This window comes from Vulpes lagopus, chromosome 14, assembly GCF_018345385.1.
Source record: "Vulpes lagopus strain Blue_001 chromosome 14, ASM1834538v1, whole genome shotgun sequence".
Classification (NCBI taxonomy): Eukaryota; Metazoa; Chordata; class Mammalia; order Carnivora; family Canidae; genus Vulpes; species Vulpes lagopus.
The window spans coordinates 9673789-9689237 of NC_054837.1; the positions used below are offsets into that span (position 1 = coordinate 9673789).

At 44.0% G+C, this 15449-nt stretch overlaps 1 protein-coding gene across 1 annotated transcript in view; it reads left to right on the forward strand.

Moving 5' to 3' along the window:
* Positions 1-14619, forward strand: part of LOC121475599 (ubiquitin-conjugating enzyme E2 L3-like) — a 54032-nt gene extending 39413 nt beyond the window's left edge. The window contains exon 3 of the mRNA XM_041728991.1: positions 14311-14619. Coding sequence (XP_041584925.1) covers positions 14311-14604 — 294 coding nt within the window. The 3' untranslated portion in view covers positions 14605-14619. The remainder of the gene's footprint in view (positions 1-14310) is intronic.
* The last annotated feature ends 830 nt before the right edge of the window (positions 14620-15449 follow it).

The window sequence follows — 15449 nt, forward strand, 5'->3', positions numbered from 1 at the left end:
CTCTGACACTGCATGGTTTCTCTGGCCTCCATACTGGCTCCTGGGCTCATGCTCTCCTTTCAGGGCCCACATACACCAGGTTCTGGTGAACCCCTCCAGAAATTGTTTGGGGATGGCCATTAGTTGCACTGATAATGTCATCTTTCAAAAACTGGAAGTATGTTTGTTTCTGTAGGCTTTTCCATTTCAGAAGTTCTTTGCAGCACCTCACAGTCTCATCATCAGATCTCCCCCACCTGGGCTGGATAACAACGTTTTTTTGTTTGTTTGTTAAGATTTTATTTATTTATTTATTCATGAGAGAGAGAGAGAGATTGGCAGAGACACAGGCAGAGGGGAGAAGCAGGCTCCACACAAGGAACCCAATGTGGGACTCAGTCCCAGGAACCCACTATCACACCCTGAGCCCAAGGCAGACAGACGCTCAACCACCGAGCCACCCAGGCGTCCCACCAACCTCCTTTGAATCTCTTTGCTCCCTTGTCACATGAGCTGCAGGTCAGTGCCCTCCACCAGCTGACTCTGAGTTGGACTGTGGCTAGGGTATTGAAAACTAGTTGTTGAGTGAAATTCCTAGTGATGAACTTTGAAAAGGAGAGACATCACATTTTCTCAGGAACACCTCTTCCTGCTCAGGAAACCACGCCTACCTTTTCTCCTTGGAACACCTCTCCTCCTCCTCCTCCTGAATCTTCTCTGAAACTCCTCATCCCCGAATCACACCCTTCTGTGTTTTCTCCAGTCACCATTTATAGTGGTGAGGTCACTTATGACTACAAGTAAGGAAACCCTCCAATTCAGCTTTGCTTCGAAAAGGGAAAGTTACTGCACCTGACAAAAAGTCCTGTGGTGGGCAGCCCAGGTGGCTCAGCGGTTTAGTGCCACCTTCAGCCTAGGGCCTGATCCTGGAGACCCGGGATTGAGCCCCACATCAGGCTCCCTGCATGGAGCCTGCTTCTCCCTCCGCCTGTGTCTCTGCCTCTCTCTCTGTCTCTCTCTCTCTGTCTCAGGGATAAATAAATAAAATCTTAAAAAAAAAAAAAAAGTCCTGTGGTGTGTGCTCTGGGCTGGTTAATCCAGTGCTCAGTGATGTGAGCAAGGACCTAAAATTCTTCCTGTCGCTCTTTTCCCATCCTTGGGTCCGTTCAGCCTGGTTTTCACCCGTCATCACATAGCTGCTGCAGTTCTGGAGTCTGCTGCAGGGCCCCAGTGGCCAGGGTAGGAAGAAGACCTTCTGTTCCTTTTACTTCTCCTCTCTTTGAACTGTTTGAGATAATCATAGATTCTCATGCAATCTATTACAATAATATAGACAGATTGGCAGTACCCTTCACCTGTTGAATAACCATAGCAGAGTATCATAACCAGAAAATCAACAGTGATACAGTCCAATGACTTTATTCAGATTTTTCTAGTTTTAACATGTGTACGTTTATGTCTGTGCAGTTCTACCATATGTGTAGTTTGGTGTGACCAAGAACAAGGACACCTATCCCAGAAGCTGCCCACAGGCTCCCACATATCATTATCCAAAACCAGGATACAGGGCTTACCCCTGCCGCCACCCCTATCTATCACTGGCTGAGGTAGGGAAGTAGACAATGGGTAGTGCCCTCCAATAGGGATATACGGTGAGCCACAACTGTACTTTTAAGTTTTCTAGTAGTCCCACTGAAATTTAAAGAAATTCATTTTGGAGTTTACTTTATAAAATAGTTATGTAATGCAGTGTATTAAAAATCTTGCTCAATGCATAATATCAGTAACAGTTATTGAAATATTTTACATTCTTTTTTTTTGTAAAGGGTCTCTAAAATCCAGGTGGTATTTTGCACTTGTAGCACATCTCAACTCAGAAGAGTCACATTTATTTTCTTTCTTAAAAAAAAAAAAATATATATATATATATATTTAAATTTTATTTATTTATTCATGAGAGATGCAGAGAGAGAGGCAGAGACAGACAAGCAGGTTCCATGCAGGGAACCTGATGCAGGACTCGATCCGGGGACTCTAGGATCATGCTCCAGGTGGTAGGCAGGCACTAAACTGCTAAGCCACTCAGGCGTCCCTTAAATATATATATATATATATATATATATATATATATATATATAATTTTATTTATTTATTCATGAGAGAGAAAGAAGCAGAGACACAGGCAGAGGGAGAAGCAGGCTCCATGCAGGGAGCCCGACATGGGACTTGATCCCAGGTCTCCAGGATCCCGCCCTGGGCTGAAGGCAGTGCTAAACCGCTAAGCCACCGGGTCTGCCCAAATATATTTTTTAAAGACTATTTTTTCATGAGAGAGGCAGAGACATAGGCAGAGGGAGACGCAGGCTTCCCACAAAGAGCCCAGTGAGGGACTCAATCTCAGGACCCCGGGATCATGCCTTGAGCTGAAGGCAGATGCTCAAACCCTGAGCCACTCAGGCGTCCCTCTTTTCTTTTTTTTTAGTAGGCTCCAAACCCTGTGTGGAGCCCATTGCGGGGCTTTAACTCATGACCCTGATATCAGGACCTGACCTGAGATCAAGAGTCACATGCTTAACTGACTGAACCACCCAGGCATCCCAGAAGAGTCACATTTCAAGTGTGCAATAGCCAACAGCTTGTGGCTGTTTTGTTGGACAGGTTTAGACCAGTCAGGATTTAACCCTGGGTCACAATGAGGGAGCATCGTAACCACATACAAAACTGGGGTTTTGCCAGCCCAGAAACGAGGAAATACTTGTTGGCTGGACAGCTAGTTGCGGTGTGGTGTGACCCACCCCCCATCATAAGGCCCCCTCTTTTTGGGCTCTTCTCACAGTGACTTTTGCTTTATTGTGATATGAGTATTTATCTCAGTGAGTTCTGGGTCAGGTAGAGAAGCCTATGGCAGTTTCCCTTCCACTTCTTTTCCTTAGCACCTCACAGTTTGTAAATTGAATTTGTAATTATCCTAAAGCAGTATTTCTCAATGTGATTGTGTTGTAAACTGCATTTTGGTGTGTGCATGTGGATTATTTGTGTAGAATTTTCCTGTTTTTCATTCATTAGATACCAGTGGCTAACTTTATCATTGGGACAATGTAAGGACACCCTCAGGCATTTCTAAACCTGTGTGGGAGGGACAACACTGCCTTTGGTGGAGAACCACTGTTTCTGTGTTAGCTTTAATTTTTTTTTAACTCTATTTATTTGAGGGAGAGTGAGACAGAGTGCATGTGCGTGCACACACGTGCACAAGCAGAGAAAGGCAGAGGGAGAGAGAAAAAATCTCAAGCAGACTTCTGCTAAATGCAGAGTCTAGTGTAGGGCTTGGTCCCAGGACCCTGAGATCATGACCTGAGCCTAAACCAAGAGTTACTCAACCAGCTGAGCCACCCAAATGTCCTGATTTTTTTAAAACCTGTTTTATTGAGATTCACAAACCATGCATTTCATCCTTTTACTTATTTATTTATTTATATTTATTTATTCACGAGAGACACAAAGGCAGAGAGACACAGGCAGAGGAAGAAGCAGGCTCCATGCAGAAAGCCTGACATGGGACTCGATCCTGGGTCTCCAGGATCAGGTCCTGGGCCGAAGGCGGCACTTTAATTCTTGTTTGTTTGTTTGTTTGTTTGTTTGTTTGTTTAAGGATTTTATTTATTTATTCATGAGAGAGGCAGAGACACAGGCAGAGGGAGAAGCAGGCCCCATGCAGAAAGCCCGATGCGGGACTCGATCTGGGTCTCCCGGATCACACCCTTGGCTGAAGGCTGCGCTAAACTGCTGAGCCACCTGGGCTGCCCTAATTCTTTTTTTAAAAAAAAAAATTTATTCATGAGAGACTGGGCGGGGGGGTGGGGGGAGGCAGAGATAGAGGGAGAAGCAGGCTCCCCACTGAGCAGGGAGCTTGATGTGGGGCTCAATCCCAGGACCCCAGGATCATGTCCTGAGCAAAAGGCAGAGACGTTTAACTGAGTCACCCAGGTGCCTTTCTTTTTTTAAATTCAGTTGTAATTAGCTTTAAAAAAAAAAAAAAGCAGTAATATCAATTTTTCTTTACTAACAAGGACCTGTTTTATTTCGTGTGAATGACCTGGAATTGACTCTCTGCTTCCTAGATTGGCTGTGAGATTCTCATACTTCCTGCTTTATTAGCTAGTGTAAGCTGTGACTGGTGCCTGGAATATCCAGAGTTGTGGAAATGTTATCTGTGTACAGGTTCCAAGCTAGTTCTGGCTTCTGGGATCATTGTGTTTCAGGTATATTAAATCATTATTCTGAGAGCCGACATTCCTGGCCATATTCAAAAGAATAACATAAACCCTAGCATTGATGATTTTATAACCAAGAAGAGAATCTGTGAGTTTAGCAATTCATTTAGGAAATATTTGAGGCTTCCTTCTGAGTCTATCTTGGGTCCCTGCTCTCAGGTATCTCCTGGACCAATGGGAAAGACAGGTGATCAAAGTGCAGCTATCAGAATGCTATAAGGAGCCCAACAGAACAGCAAGACTCTTTGCCATCACTTCCCTCTCTCTTAGGTAAACCCAGCGTTCTTCCTTATATGAATACATCATTGGGGTACTGAGGTGGCTAGTCAGTTAAGTGTCCGACTCTTGGTTTTGGCTCAGGTCCTGACCTCAGGGCTGTGGGATTGAGCCCACCCCATCCCCTCCGTGCTTAACAGGGAGTCTGCTTCAGATTCTCTCCCTCTGCCCCTCCCTCCCATGAGTGCGCGCACGCTGTCTCTCTCTCTCTCTCTCTCTCTCAAACAAATGAGTAAATATTAAAAAATATATTTTTGCTGATCCTATGGCTTTCCAGAGTGGGTGCTGCTACCATGTCCTCATGGCTCCTTGTATTCTTGACAGCTCTGCTTTCCTGTGTCAACCTGGGGCGCTGGCCAGTGGTCTTGGGAATTCGTGATGGCTTTGTTTTTTTTTTTTTTTAATAAAAAAATGTATGTTGGATCTTTAATACTCCCACAGACACTTGTTATCAGACACTATTGATATCATCTTTACAAATGAACTGGAGTTTGTGCCCTCCTGTGGGGTAGTGGTAAAGAAACTATGGTACATCTGGACGGTAGAATATGCTGCAACCATTACAAAGATTGAGGAGATAAAAAAAAAAGATTGAGGAGATAAGTATGTGTGGATGATGAGGGTAATGTCAGTAGCAAACTGCGAGGTAAATCAAAATAAAATTGGTAATGGTACTGTGCACACAAATCCCCAGCATGGGGATCCCTGGGTGGCGCAGCGGTTTGGCGCCTGCCTTTGGCCCAGGGGGGGGCGATCCTGGAGACCCGGGATCGAATCCCACGTCGGGCTCCCAGTGCATGGAGCCTGCTTCTCCCTCTGCCTATGTCTCTGCCTCTCTCTGTGTGTGACTATCATAAATAAATAAATAAATTAATTAATTAATTAAAAAACAAACAAATCCCCAGCATGTGAGAGTGTGTGTGCTTATATATGTTCGCCTAAAATAAAAGGGGCAGGAGTGCCATCTGCCAGGGTGCTGGCCCCATTTCTCCGTCAGGGATGGGAGACTAGCGTTGTGTGTTTTCTACAACAAACACGGATTTCTGTCTCTGATAATAATGATTTTTTTTTTTTTTTTTTTAGCCACTCTAGAGGCCAGATTGTAGAAAGCAGTGTGTGTTCATTCTTGGCTTGCCTGCCCTCAGCCTGAGGGTCCCTCCTTCAACCTTGAGCCCTTCTCCTCTCCCTCCTGGGAGAAGTTAGCCACTCCTGGCCTGGCTCCCTCAGCCTCCACTGAAGCAAAAATAATTTATTGAACAAAGTTTTATCAATTTTCTGTTTGTTACTTAATGGATGCAGAGTGTTTGAAGGCAAAGGAAGTCTTGAAATTCGAGAGGCGGTTGTACAACATTATGAATTCACTAAATACCACCAAATCATATGTCCCAAAACAGTTAATTGTATGTTATGTGAATTTCGCCTTGATTAAAAAACTTCTCTTCCCACTTGTGACGAAACCTAAAATCTTGGGAAGCTAGTAGAGTATTTGGATATCTGTGATACAGGAACCCTTTCCTTCCTTTTTTCTTCTGTTGCCCCCTGGTGATTGGTATAGTGTCCGTTTGAGGCTTTGCTTTCCTTGTTTCACCTTTGTGTTGCTACATTTGTAGTTCCAGTCTCTCACCTTCCTTTCCGGGTTCTTACTCACGTTCTAGCCCATTTCACTGGAAAGCCTCACCTGCCAGACCCCTTCCTGCTGATTCTCCTGCAACTTCTTCTTTCTGACTTGCTGTAGCTGTAATGGTTGAAGCCAAATGAGGGGAGCCCTGGTTTCTGACCCAGAGCCATACACAAAATATAATTTTGTCACCAACCTCAGATTATACTGGGGATGTTTTTAGGGGGAAGGGCATGCTTTCACGTTGATGGGAACTGTTGAGCTCTTGTCAAAGCCAGCCACAGGCTTTGTGGACAAAAGCCATAGGGGCACTACCCTCCACGGTCTCTTTAACACCGAGTGTTGCTCCTCCTGCAAGGTGCTATGGCCTAACAGAAGTGGGAAACATCTGGATTGCAGAGCAGAAGACAATGTATAGCAACATGAACAGAAGTACAAAAGAATATAGACAATATGATTCCAGTTTTATAAATACTTGTAAGTAATATGTGCAGATGTCCAAAATAAAACGCCTTTATTTACACTATATATGCATAGAGAACATACCAGGGCCATGCATCAGGTGACTAACAGCTGTTATCCTGCAAGATGGAATGTTAAATACACTCTTTTTGGTACGAACGTTAGCTTATCTACTTCTACTTAAGGGGAAAGTGGATTATGGTGTGAGAAGTTTGAATGAATTCAGGGGAGAGAAAGTTCCCTTTTGAATTCAGTTAATGGAGATTGTGATTTTTAAAGTTAGATATAATTCAGAGGATAGTTTATTCGTAAGAGACTGTAAAATCAGTTTTAAAAATACTTACTCCTACTAATACTTTTAATATGATGGAATTCTGTAATGTCAGATATTCACTGACAAAGACCTATACTGTTAAAAGCCGTGCAAACCAAATGGTTGGAAATAATACAAATGACTCCTGTTCAGAAAGCAACATTAGCACAGATTGAGCAAAATTAGTGCAAAAACTGGGCAGATTTTGTGATTCAGGCAACCAGGAAGTGTATTTTCAGAATATATACAAAAGAATAAATACTTGACAATTTACAAAGGGTAAGAAGACATCATCTGAGTTCAGAAGACCCGTGAGCTTGTCTCAGCCTTTGACAAGATTCTAGAGTGGGCCCTGAAGGCATTAGAGTAGGAAAGCTCCCCTTTAACAAAACAGTTCAACTCTGAGGGACAGGTGGCCAGTGGGGCAGGTCTGGGCTTAACAGCCTAGTGGTAGTAAATCTCGAGCTTTGTTAACTTGCTAGGTGAGGGGTAGGGAAAGGATGCTGCTGAGGAGTCATCACCAAAGTGGACCGAAGTGGATGCAATGTACAGGGCCTTTATTCTATCTGACGCTTAAAGAAGGGACAGCGTGTTCATTAGATCTAAACCAGGATCCTCCTGTTTGCATCAAGTCAGCCATGAGTCCTGCATGTGGTGTCAGACAGTTAGTTGTGCACACACTATAGGGGCATGCCATGTGGCAGTAATCCGTATCAGGGAGTGGGAGGATGGGCCTGACTTCCTCTAGCTGCCAGAGTGCTATGTGGTGTCCTTATGCATCACAGAGAAAAAGTCACAGTGACTTCTGTGGGATAATTGAAGGAATTGGTCTTCACTTGAGGAAGGGAAGACATGAAATGCAATGGAGTCTTGAGATTGTTGAAGGATTGCCTTGGGAAGAAAGATTAGGTTTGGCCACAGGTTAGGACATGTGGGTAAAAGGTCCCAGGTGGTTTGGTGCCATGTGTGGAGGGGCTTCTTCTTGGTCTCAGTTGCCACAGAATGGCTTTGTGCCTTGCAAAGCTGGTATCAAGAACTGTGGAGGATCTCAAGTTGTTACCCTCCTTGCAAGCTAACAAGGTAGCCTACCACAGCTTAGGGTGTCACCAGGAGACACAGACTTCTCATACAGAGACGGAGTTAATGACTCATGGCACAGCAGGCAGCGTGAGCCTCAGCACATTCTCATCAATTCCCCTGGCCCGCAGGTCCCCCAGAAGTGATGAGAATGGGCCCAGATGGATGCCTGCAAATGCAGTGAATTGTGTTACAGGAGAGGAAGTCTGAGTTTAGGTTCTTCAGCTGATTGCTCAACTTCAACCTCACTTGTCTCATTTCCAGATGTGGGTGATGACAGCATCTGCCTGAGGTTACTGTTGGGGAAGGTGAATTGGAGATAAGACAGAAAAGCAGCTAGCATGTACTAAGTCCTTGGTAAAGAGTGGTCGAATCTTCTCTACGTGCATATATATCATGACTAGAAGCAAATGCAGAAAAGTGGATTCTTAGCACAAGAGCAGTACCAAAGTTATTTTTCTTTTTCCATTTCTCTTCATCCATACTGTTTATAAAATAAACAATAAATACTTTAAAATCAGCCACTTATATACAGAGAGAGTGGATATATGTTGGCCTAATCACCTATAGTGTCTTCAGGAGAGAGAAAAAGAAATTTTCAAGTCTGTGCACTAAATTGAGAGTGTAAAATTATCAGAAGAAATTAATTTTACATCTAAAAACATTCCTTGGGACGCCTGGTGGCTCAGTGGTTGAGCATCTGCCTTTGGCTCAGGACGTGATCCTGGAGTCCCGGGATCAAGTCCCACATCAGGATCCTTGTATGGAGCTTGCTTCTCCCTCTGCCTGTGTCTTTGTCTCTGTCTGTCTGTCTCTCTGTCTCTCATGAATAAATAAATAAAATCTTTAAAAAAAATTTAAAAGAAACATTCGTTGAGGGGATGTTTTTCCTCATTCCTGGATGGCTCAGTGGTTGAGCATCTGCCTTTGCTCAGGGCATGATCCCAAGGTCCAGGGATCGAGTTCCACATCGGGCTCCCTGCAAGGAGCCTACTTCTCCCTTTACCTGTATCTCTGCCATTCTCTCTCTGTGTGTCTCATAAATAAATAAATATTTTTATTTTATTTATTTTTTAAGAATTTTTTAAAAAGATTTTATTTATTTATTCATAAGAGACACAGAGACAGAGAGAGGCAGAGACACAGGTAGAGAGAGAAGCAGGCTCCATGCAGGGAGCCTGATGTGGGACTCGATCCTGGGTCTCCAGGATCATCCCCTGGGCTGAAGGCGGCGCTAAACCACTGAACCACCTGGGCTGCCCATAAAATCTTTAAAAATTAAATAAATAAATAATAAAATAAAAACATCCTTTGCCATAATCAAATGAGCTAAAGGGAATGCAAGGCATCCATAAAGGTGGGAATAACAGAAAAATATTGGTCAGAGTCATGCGTAAAGATAAAAATGCTGGAATCTTTGGTTAATTTGGTAATGAAATGGTGTTACAGCTTGAGGCAAATTCCTGGATAGTTGTGTAATATTTTTCTACAAAAAAAAACATGTTTTCTCATTAAGGTCCCTTATAGTTTCTGGGCTACCTTCCATAGAATAAGTTTAGCTCTGAAATGCCAAGAATTCTCATGTGGTGCTGTCGGGCTTTTATCCAGAACATATATCCTTTGTTTTAATTTTTGCATACCTTCTTCAGCAAAAATCACTGGAACAAGTGGACAGTCTGTGATTGGCACACACACAAGTCACTCCTTTGGTCATTCCCAGAGCCCCAGACAAGAACGGAGGCTCAGAGAAGTTAAGGTGAGCTTAGTCACGTTTCCCGGGTGGCAGTGAGAGGTGCAGCCTGTCCTGCTTTCCTTGAGGCTTTGCCCAGGTGCCAGGCATGTTGGACATCTCTCTAACCTCATCATCAGTGCAGATTGCAGTTATACTTCCATTTTATGATGTTCCGGAACATCCCAGGCTCACCCAGCAAGCAGGAGGTAGAGCCAGGATTAGTACTGCTAACTGGAACTGACTCATTGTTGTCTCCCAGTTCCTAGTGCAGGGCCCAGCACCAGGTGAGGCGCAGGGGTGGTTGATCAGTCTGGGGCAGTGAATGAATAAATCTGGCAGATATGACCAGCCAAACAAAAGTTATATAGGAAAGCTCTTTTTATATGGCTTAAAGTGGTGTAAGTGAACATGATTTTTACTCAGAAAATTTAAATCTCTCTTAAAAACCAAAAGAAAAAAAATGCCACAAAAAAACCCTTAAAAACCAAAAATAAAAACCAAAAGCAATCTTCTCTGAGTTCCCCCATTTATAATTTGTACAAATTGTACATGTTATCATTTGTAACAGTAAATAGAGGTGTCCTTGGTCATGAGTGACTCCTGGTGGGCAGACAGGACAAGGCAGGGGAAAGGACTGTTGCCACTTTAACTTCTCGACAGTATTCTAGAGAATTCTGTGTTCCTGAAGAAGGGATTAGGAAATGTTTTGTTGGGATAACAATGATTTTCCAGTTCTGTTTTCTTCTGACCTTGTGGAAGTCTGACTCCTCACACAGGCACCTAGCCTGTACTGTTTGCTGACATCTCCACCTTCTTCCAGACCCTGAGTCTCCAACTTCCTCACAAGCTTCCCCACAGATTATTCTTCTGACAGCGTATCGCATTGCTCAGAAGAGAGTTCAGAGCCCTAAACACAGACCTACCCTTTCCCCAGGAAGACCCCATGCAGTCCCTCAGCCACACTGGCAGCTCCTAGTCTCTTGTCTTGCCCCAGACCTCCTCTTCCAAGCCCCACCATTCTAGTCCTTAGTCCCTCTACCTGGAAAGGCCTCCTTCACCTCTCAGCCTTTCCTAATTTTACCTGTCCCTGAAGCCCCCTGTACCATGCCTTCCTTCTTTGGGCAGGATTATAACTTGGGGCAGTGTGGAGTGGTGCATGCCAACCTTCTTCCCCAGCAGAGGAACTGTGTTTGCTGGAGGATGCCCAGCTGTTCTGGGGTTTAAAGAGGAAAGGCTGTGGTGTGGGGGCTGCCACCAGCATTCCTGGGCACTCTGAGAAGCTTAGCTTTCTTTGGGTTGGGTGTGACATGACAGGAGAACCAGAGTTGAAGGGTTTGCTCAACTTCCTGAAGATGGAGGGTGGGGAGAGGCTAGGTCTCTCTCTCTCTCTCTCTCTTTTTTTTTTTTTTTTTTTTTAAGATTTTTTAATTAATGAGAGACTCACACACGCAGAGGCAGAGACACAGGCAGAGGGAGAAGCAGGCTCCCTGCATGGGACTCGATCCTGGGTCTCCAGGATTAGGCCCTGGGCTGAAGGCAGTGCTAAACTGCTGAGCCACCCAGGCCACCCAGAGGCTGGGGCTCTTTATCTTCAGTCATCTCTCAGAGGTGTCAGGGCCCATCAGGGTATCCAGGCCCTGAGGTTTAGATCTTTGAGCCATTCTAGGAACAAGGAGATAGGGCACGGTTCTGGCCCTGTCTGGTTACAAGCTGGGGGCAACCTTGGCTCCCCAGAGTCTAGCCATCCAGCTGGATATTGACTTTACTTTGAGGAGACCAAGCTGACCAGAATTTGGAGCCCTGGCCACCTGTTTGGCCTGTCACCACTCAGTGTGGTCTTGGTTGAGTTGTTATTTACCCCTGGTGTGACTCTTCATATTTTCTTTTTCTTTTTAATTTTTAAAGATTTATTTTTTAATTTAAGGTTTTTATTATTTTTTTTAAGGTTTTTATTATTATTATATTTTTAGGGAGGGAGAGGGAGAGAGAATCTTCAGCAGACTCTGTGCTAAGCATGGAGCCTGACAGAGGACTTGATCTCACAACCCTGAGATCATGACTTGAGCTGAAACCAAGAGTTGGACACTTAACCAACTGTACCACCCAGGCACCCCAACTCTTTATTTTTTCAAAAAAGATAAAGAGATATTTACAAAGTACCTATCTGATAAAGGGCTGTTATCCAAAAATACAAAAAAAAATTCTTAAAACTCAATAATAAAAAAAGAGTCTGATTATAAAATGGGCATCAGCTCAGTCAGTTGGGTGTCTGCCTTTGGCTTAGGTCATGGTCCCAGAGACCTGTGATTGAGCCCAAGTCAGGCTCCCTCCTTAGTGGAGACTCTGCTTCTCCTCCTGCCCCTCGCTCCCCAGCTCGTGTTCTTTTTCTCTCTCAAATAAATAAAATCTTTTTTAAAAAAATGATAAAACACTATCAGTAAATGCTAGGGATGATGTCTCTTGGTGAGGAACTCTTAATTTGATGGTGGTGGGAATGAAAAATAGTGCAGCCACTTTGGAAGACAGTTGGTGATTTTTTTTTTTTTTTAACAAAACTAAACATACCCTTAACCTACAATCCAGAAATCATGCTCATTGGTATTTTTACAAAGGAGTTGGGAAGGTGTGTCCACACACAAACCTGCATACGGATGTGTAAGGCAGCTTTATTCATAGTTGTCCAACTTGGAAGAAACCAAGATGTCCTTCAGTGGATGAATGGATAAATAAGTGGTGCTAAATCCAAACAATGAAATATTCAGTGCTAAGAAGAAACGAGCTATTGTGCCATGAAAAAACTTGGCAGAACCTTAAATGCATGTTACTAAGTGAAAGAAGTCATCTGAAAAGGCTTTATATACTGTAGGGTTCTAATTCTAACGTATGATATAGTGAAACCATAAAATGCATGATACCAAGAGTGAACCCTACTGTAACTGGACTGTGAGTGATAATGAGGTGTCAGTATAGGTTCATAGATTGTAACAAACATACCACTCTGGGGGGATGTTGATAGTGGGGGAGGCTATGTGTGGAGGAAGGGACATGCAGGAACTCAGCAGCTTTCCCCTGCTATCCAAAAGTAGAGCATTCTGGGGCACTGACTGGGTCATTCAGTGGAGCCTGCGACTCCTGATCTCAGGATTATGAGTTTGAGCCCCACATTGGGTGAGGGTATTACTTAAGAATAAAATCTTAAAAACCACACAGACAAAAGGGGGAGTGTTCCCAGGAAGCCTTCTGTAAGCTAAAATGGTGTAAAGCAAAGAAGCAGTTACCAATTATATGTAGAAAATGTTTAGTGTCCCCAGACCCCAAAAATAGTATCTCTTAGGCTTGTCTGATACTTTTTTTTTAATATTTTATTTATTTATTCATGAGAGAGACACAGAGAGAGAGGCACAAACACAGGCAGAAAGAGAAACAGGCTCCATGCAGGGAGCCCGATGTGGGACTCGATCCAGGACCCCAGGATCACACCCTGAGCCAAAGGCAGGTGCTTAACTGCTGAGCCACCCAGGTGTCTCTTTGTCTGATACTTTAGGACGCATCTTGCTAACAGATACACAAAATAAATCAAGGTAGGGGCGCCTGGGAGGCTCATTCAGTTAAGTGTCTGCCTTCGGCTTGGGTCATGATCCCAGGTCCTAGGATTGAGCCTTGTGTTAGGCTCGCTGCTCAGCGGAGAGCCTGCTTCTCCCTTTTCCTCTGCTGCTCCCCCTGCTTGTGTGCTCTCTTGCTCTCTCTCTCTCTGTGTCAAATAAATGAAATCTTAAAAAAAAAAAAAAAAAAAGAAAGAAAGAAAGAAAGAAAGAAAGGCAGCTTGGGCAGTTCAGTGGTTTAGTGCCGCCTTCAGCCCACAGTGTGATCCTGGAGGCCCCGGGATCGAGTCCCACATCAGACTCCCTGCATGGAGTCTGCTTTTCCTCTGCCTTTGTCTCTGCACCTCTCTCTCTCTCTCTCCCTCTCCCCTGTGTGTCTCTCATGAATAAATAAATAAAATCTTTTAAAAAAATGAATCAAGATAAAGCACAGATGCTCACAGGTACAGTTTCAAGCTCTAGTGGCTTGAGGCTGAGATGCTGGGTGTAATTCCCAGGCATGGCGCTGGGCGGTGCCTCTGTAAAGGATTGCAGCAAAACACTGCGTACTATTTTCACTTTTTTGCCTTTTTTGGTAAAAGCGAAAACCCTCTTCAGATTTCTTTCTGTTGGCTAGTAAAACAGGTACTAATGTAGGTCTTTCATGAAACTGAAGTGGTGTCACTCGAACTTTTGAAAAGTGAGGGATACTATACTTCCCTCTTGGTGTTGCCATAAACCTAAAACTATGCAAACAAAATCTATTAAGGATACAATGAGAAAGAGACCACAACACCAATCTCAGATCTTTCTGGAACTTAGTAGACATCTTGCTGTAGAAATACTGATCAGTTGTTCGCTGCCCTGAAGGTGACATGACTTCAATTGGTATACCACTTGAAATAAATTAAGTTTTCAAGTAAATAGAGCAGTCCTGTTTCAGTGACAGGTTTTTGAGCTATAGCGTGTTCATTTTGATCTTTTCTTGTTCCCTGCAGGACAACCCTCCATATGATAAGGGGGCCTTCAGAATCGAAATCAACTTTCCAGCAGAGTACCCATTCAAACCACCGAAGATCACATTTAAAACAAAGATCTATCATCCGAACATTGATGAAAAGGGGCAGGTCTGTCTGCCAGTAATTAGTGCTGAAAACTGGAAGCCAGCAACCAAAACCGACCAAGGTAAGCCATGCTGCTTGTGTCTTCCTCGGGTGGCGCTGCCATGGGTCAAGGGCTCTTTAGTCCATTCTAATGCCATATCTCACAGAGTCCAGAGAAATCTTACCTGACAAACTCCAGTGTACGCAGAAGTGCTGCTGAGGTCCCATCATTCCTCATGGGCAGGGCACATCTCAGTTAAACCGTTGACCTGCATAGGTACTGGAGGAGGCCCTCCTGTGCTCACAGACCAGTGGGGACACATGTAGAGAGACTAGCCCACCATTGGCTCCCTGTGCGGTGAGGAGGTGCAGGCACTGTCCCTGCAAGTTTTCATGAAGGGTTGCAGGGCTGCCCTGAGTGAGAAAGGGCAAGTGGTGACCTCACACAGCAGTTAACACATGAACTCAGACTTGAAGAAGTTGGGGAGGTTGGAAAGGTCCTGCCAGACTAAAAGAAAGGTATAAGGCCAATCCACGTGGCAGGCAACATAATGCCAGTGGCTCAGAGCAGGTGGTATGGAAGGATGGGGCATGGTTGTAGGCTGGGTGCCCTGATGAAAGTACAAAGTTGGCTTTAGCAGGCCTGGAATTCTTTGTCATTGGATCTGTCCATGCATGGCCATGTGTACAGGTAACTCTGTGGGAACATACTTGTGCTTACTTTTCTGGGACAGGTACTTGATTTGTTATTATGGTTGGCCTTCCTCTTGTCCCATGGAAGTATCTGGATTTTGTTACAAACTGTGTCCAATTTTTGTTAACTGTAGAACTTTCTTTTGAATTTCCAATCTCATATTATTGGTGGCTTTCTTATACGTAGCTACCCAAACCACTATATGGTCTTTTCAGATTAAAGGGATTAGATAAGTCTGGAATTTTTGAGGCCACAGAAGGTTTTTCAGTGACCAATATAGTCATTTTTCAGTGGAAAATGGAGGTAGAAGGTAGAAGGTTCTCCAGGTAGAAGATGGAGT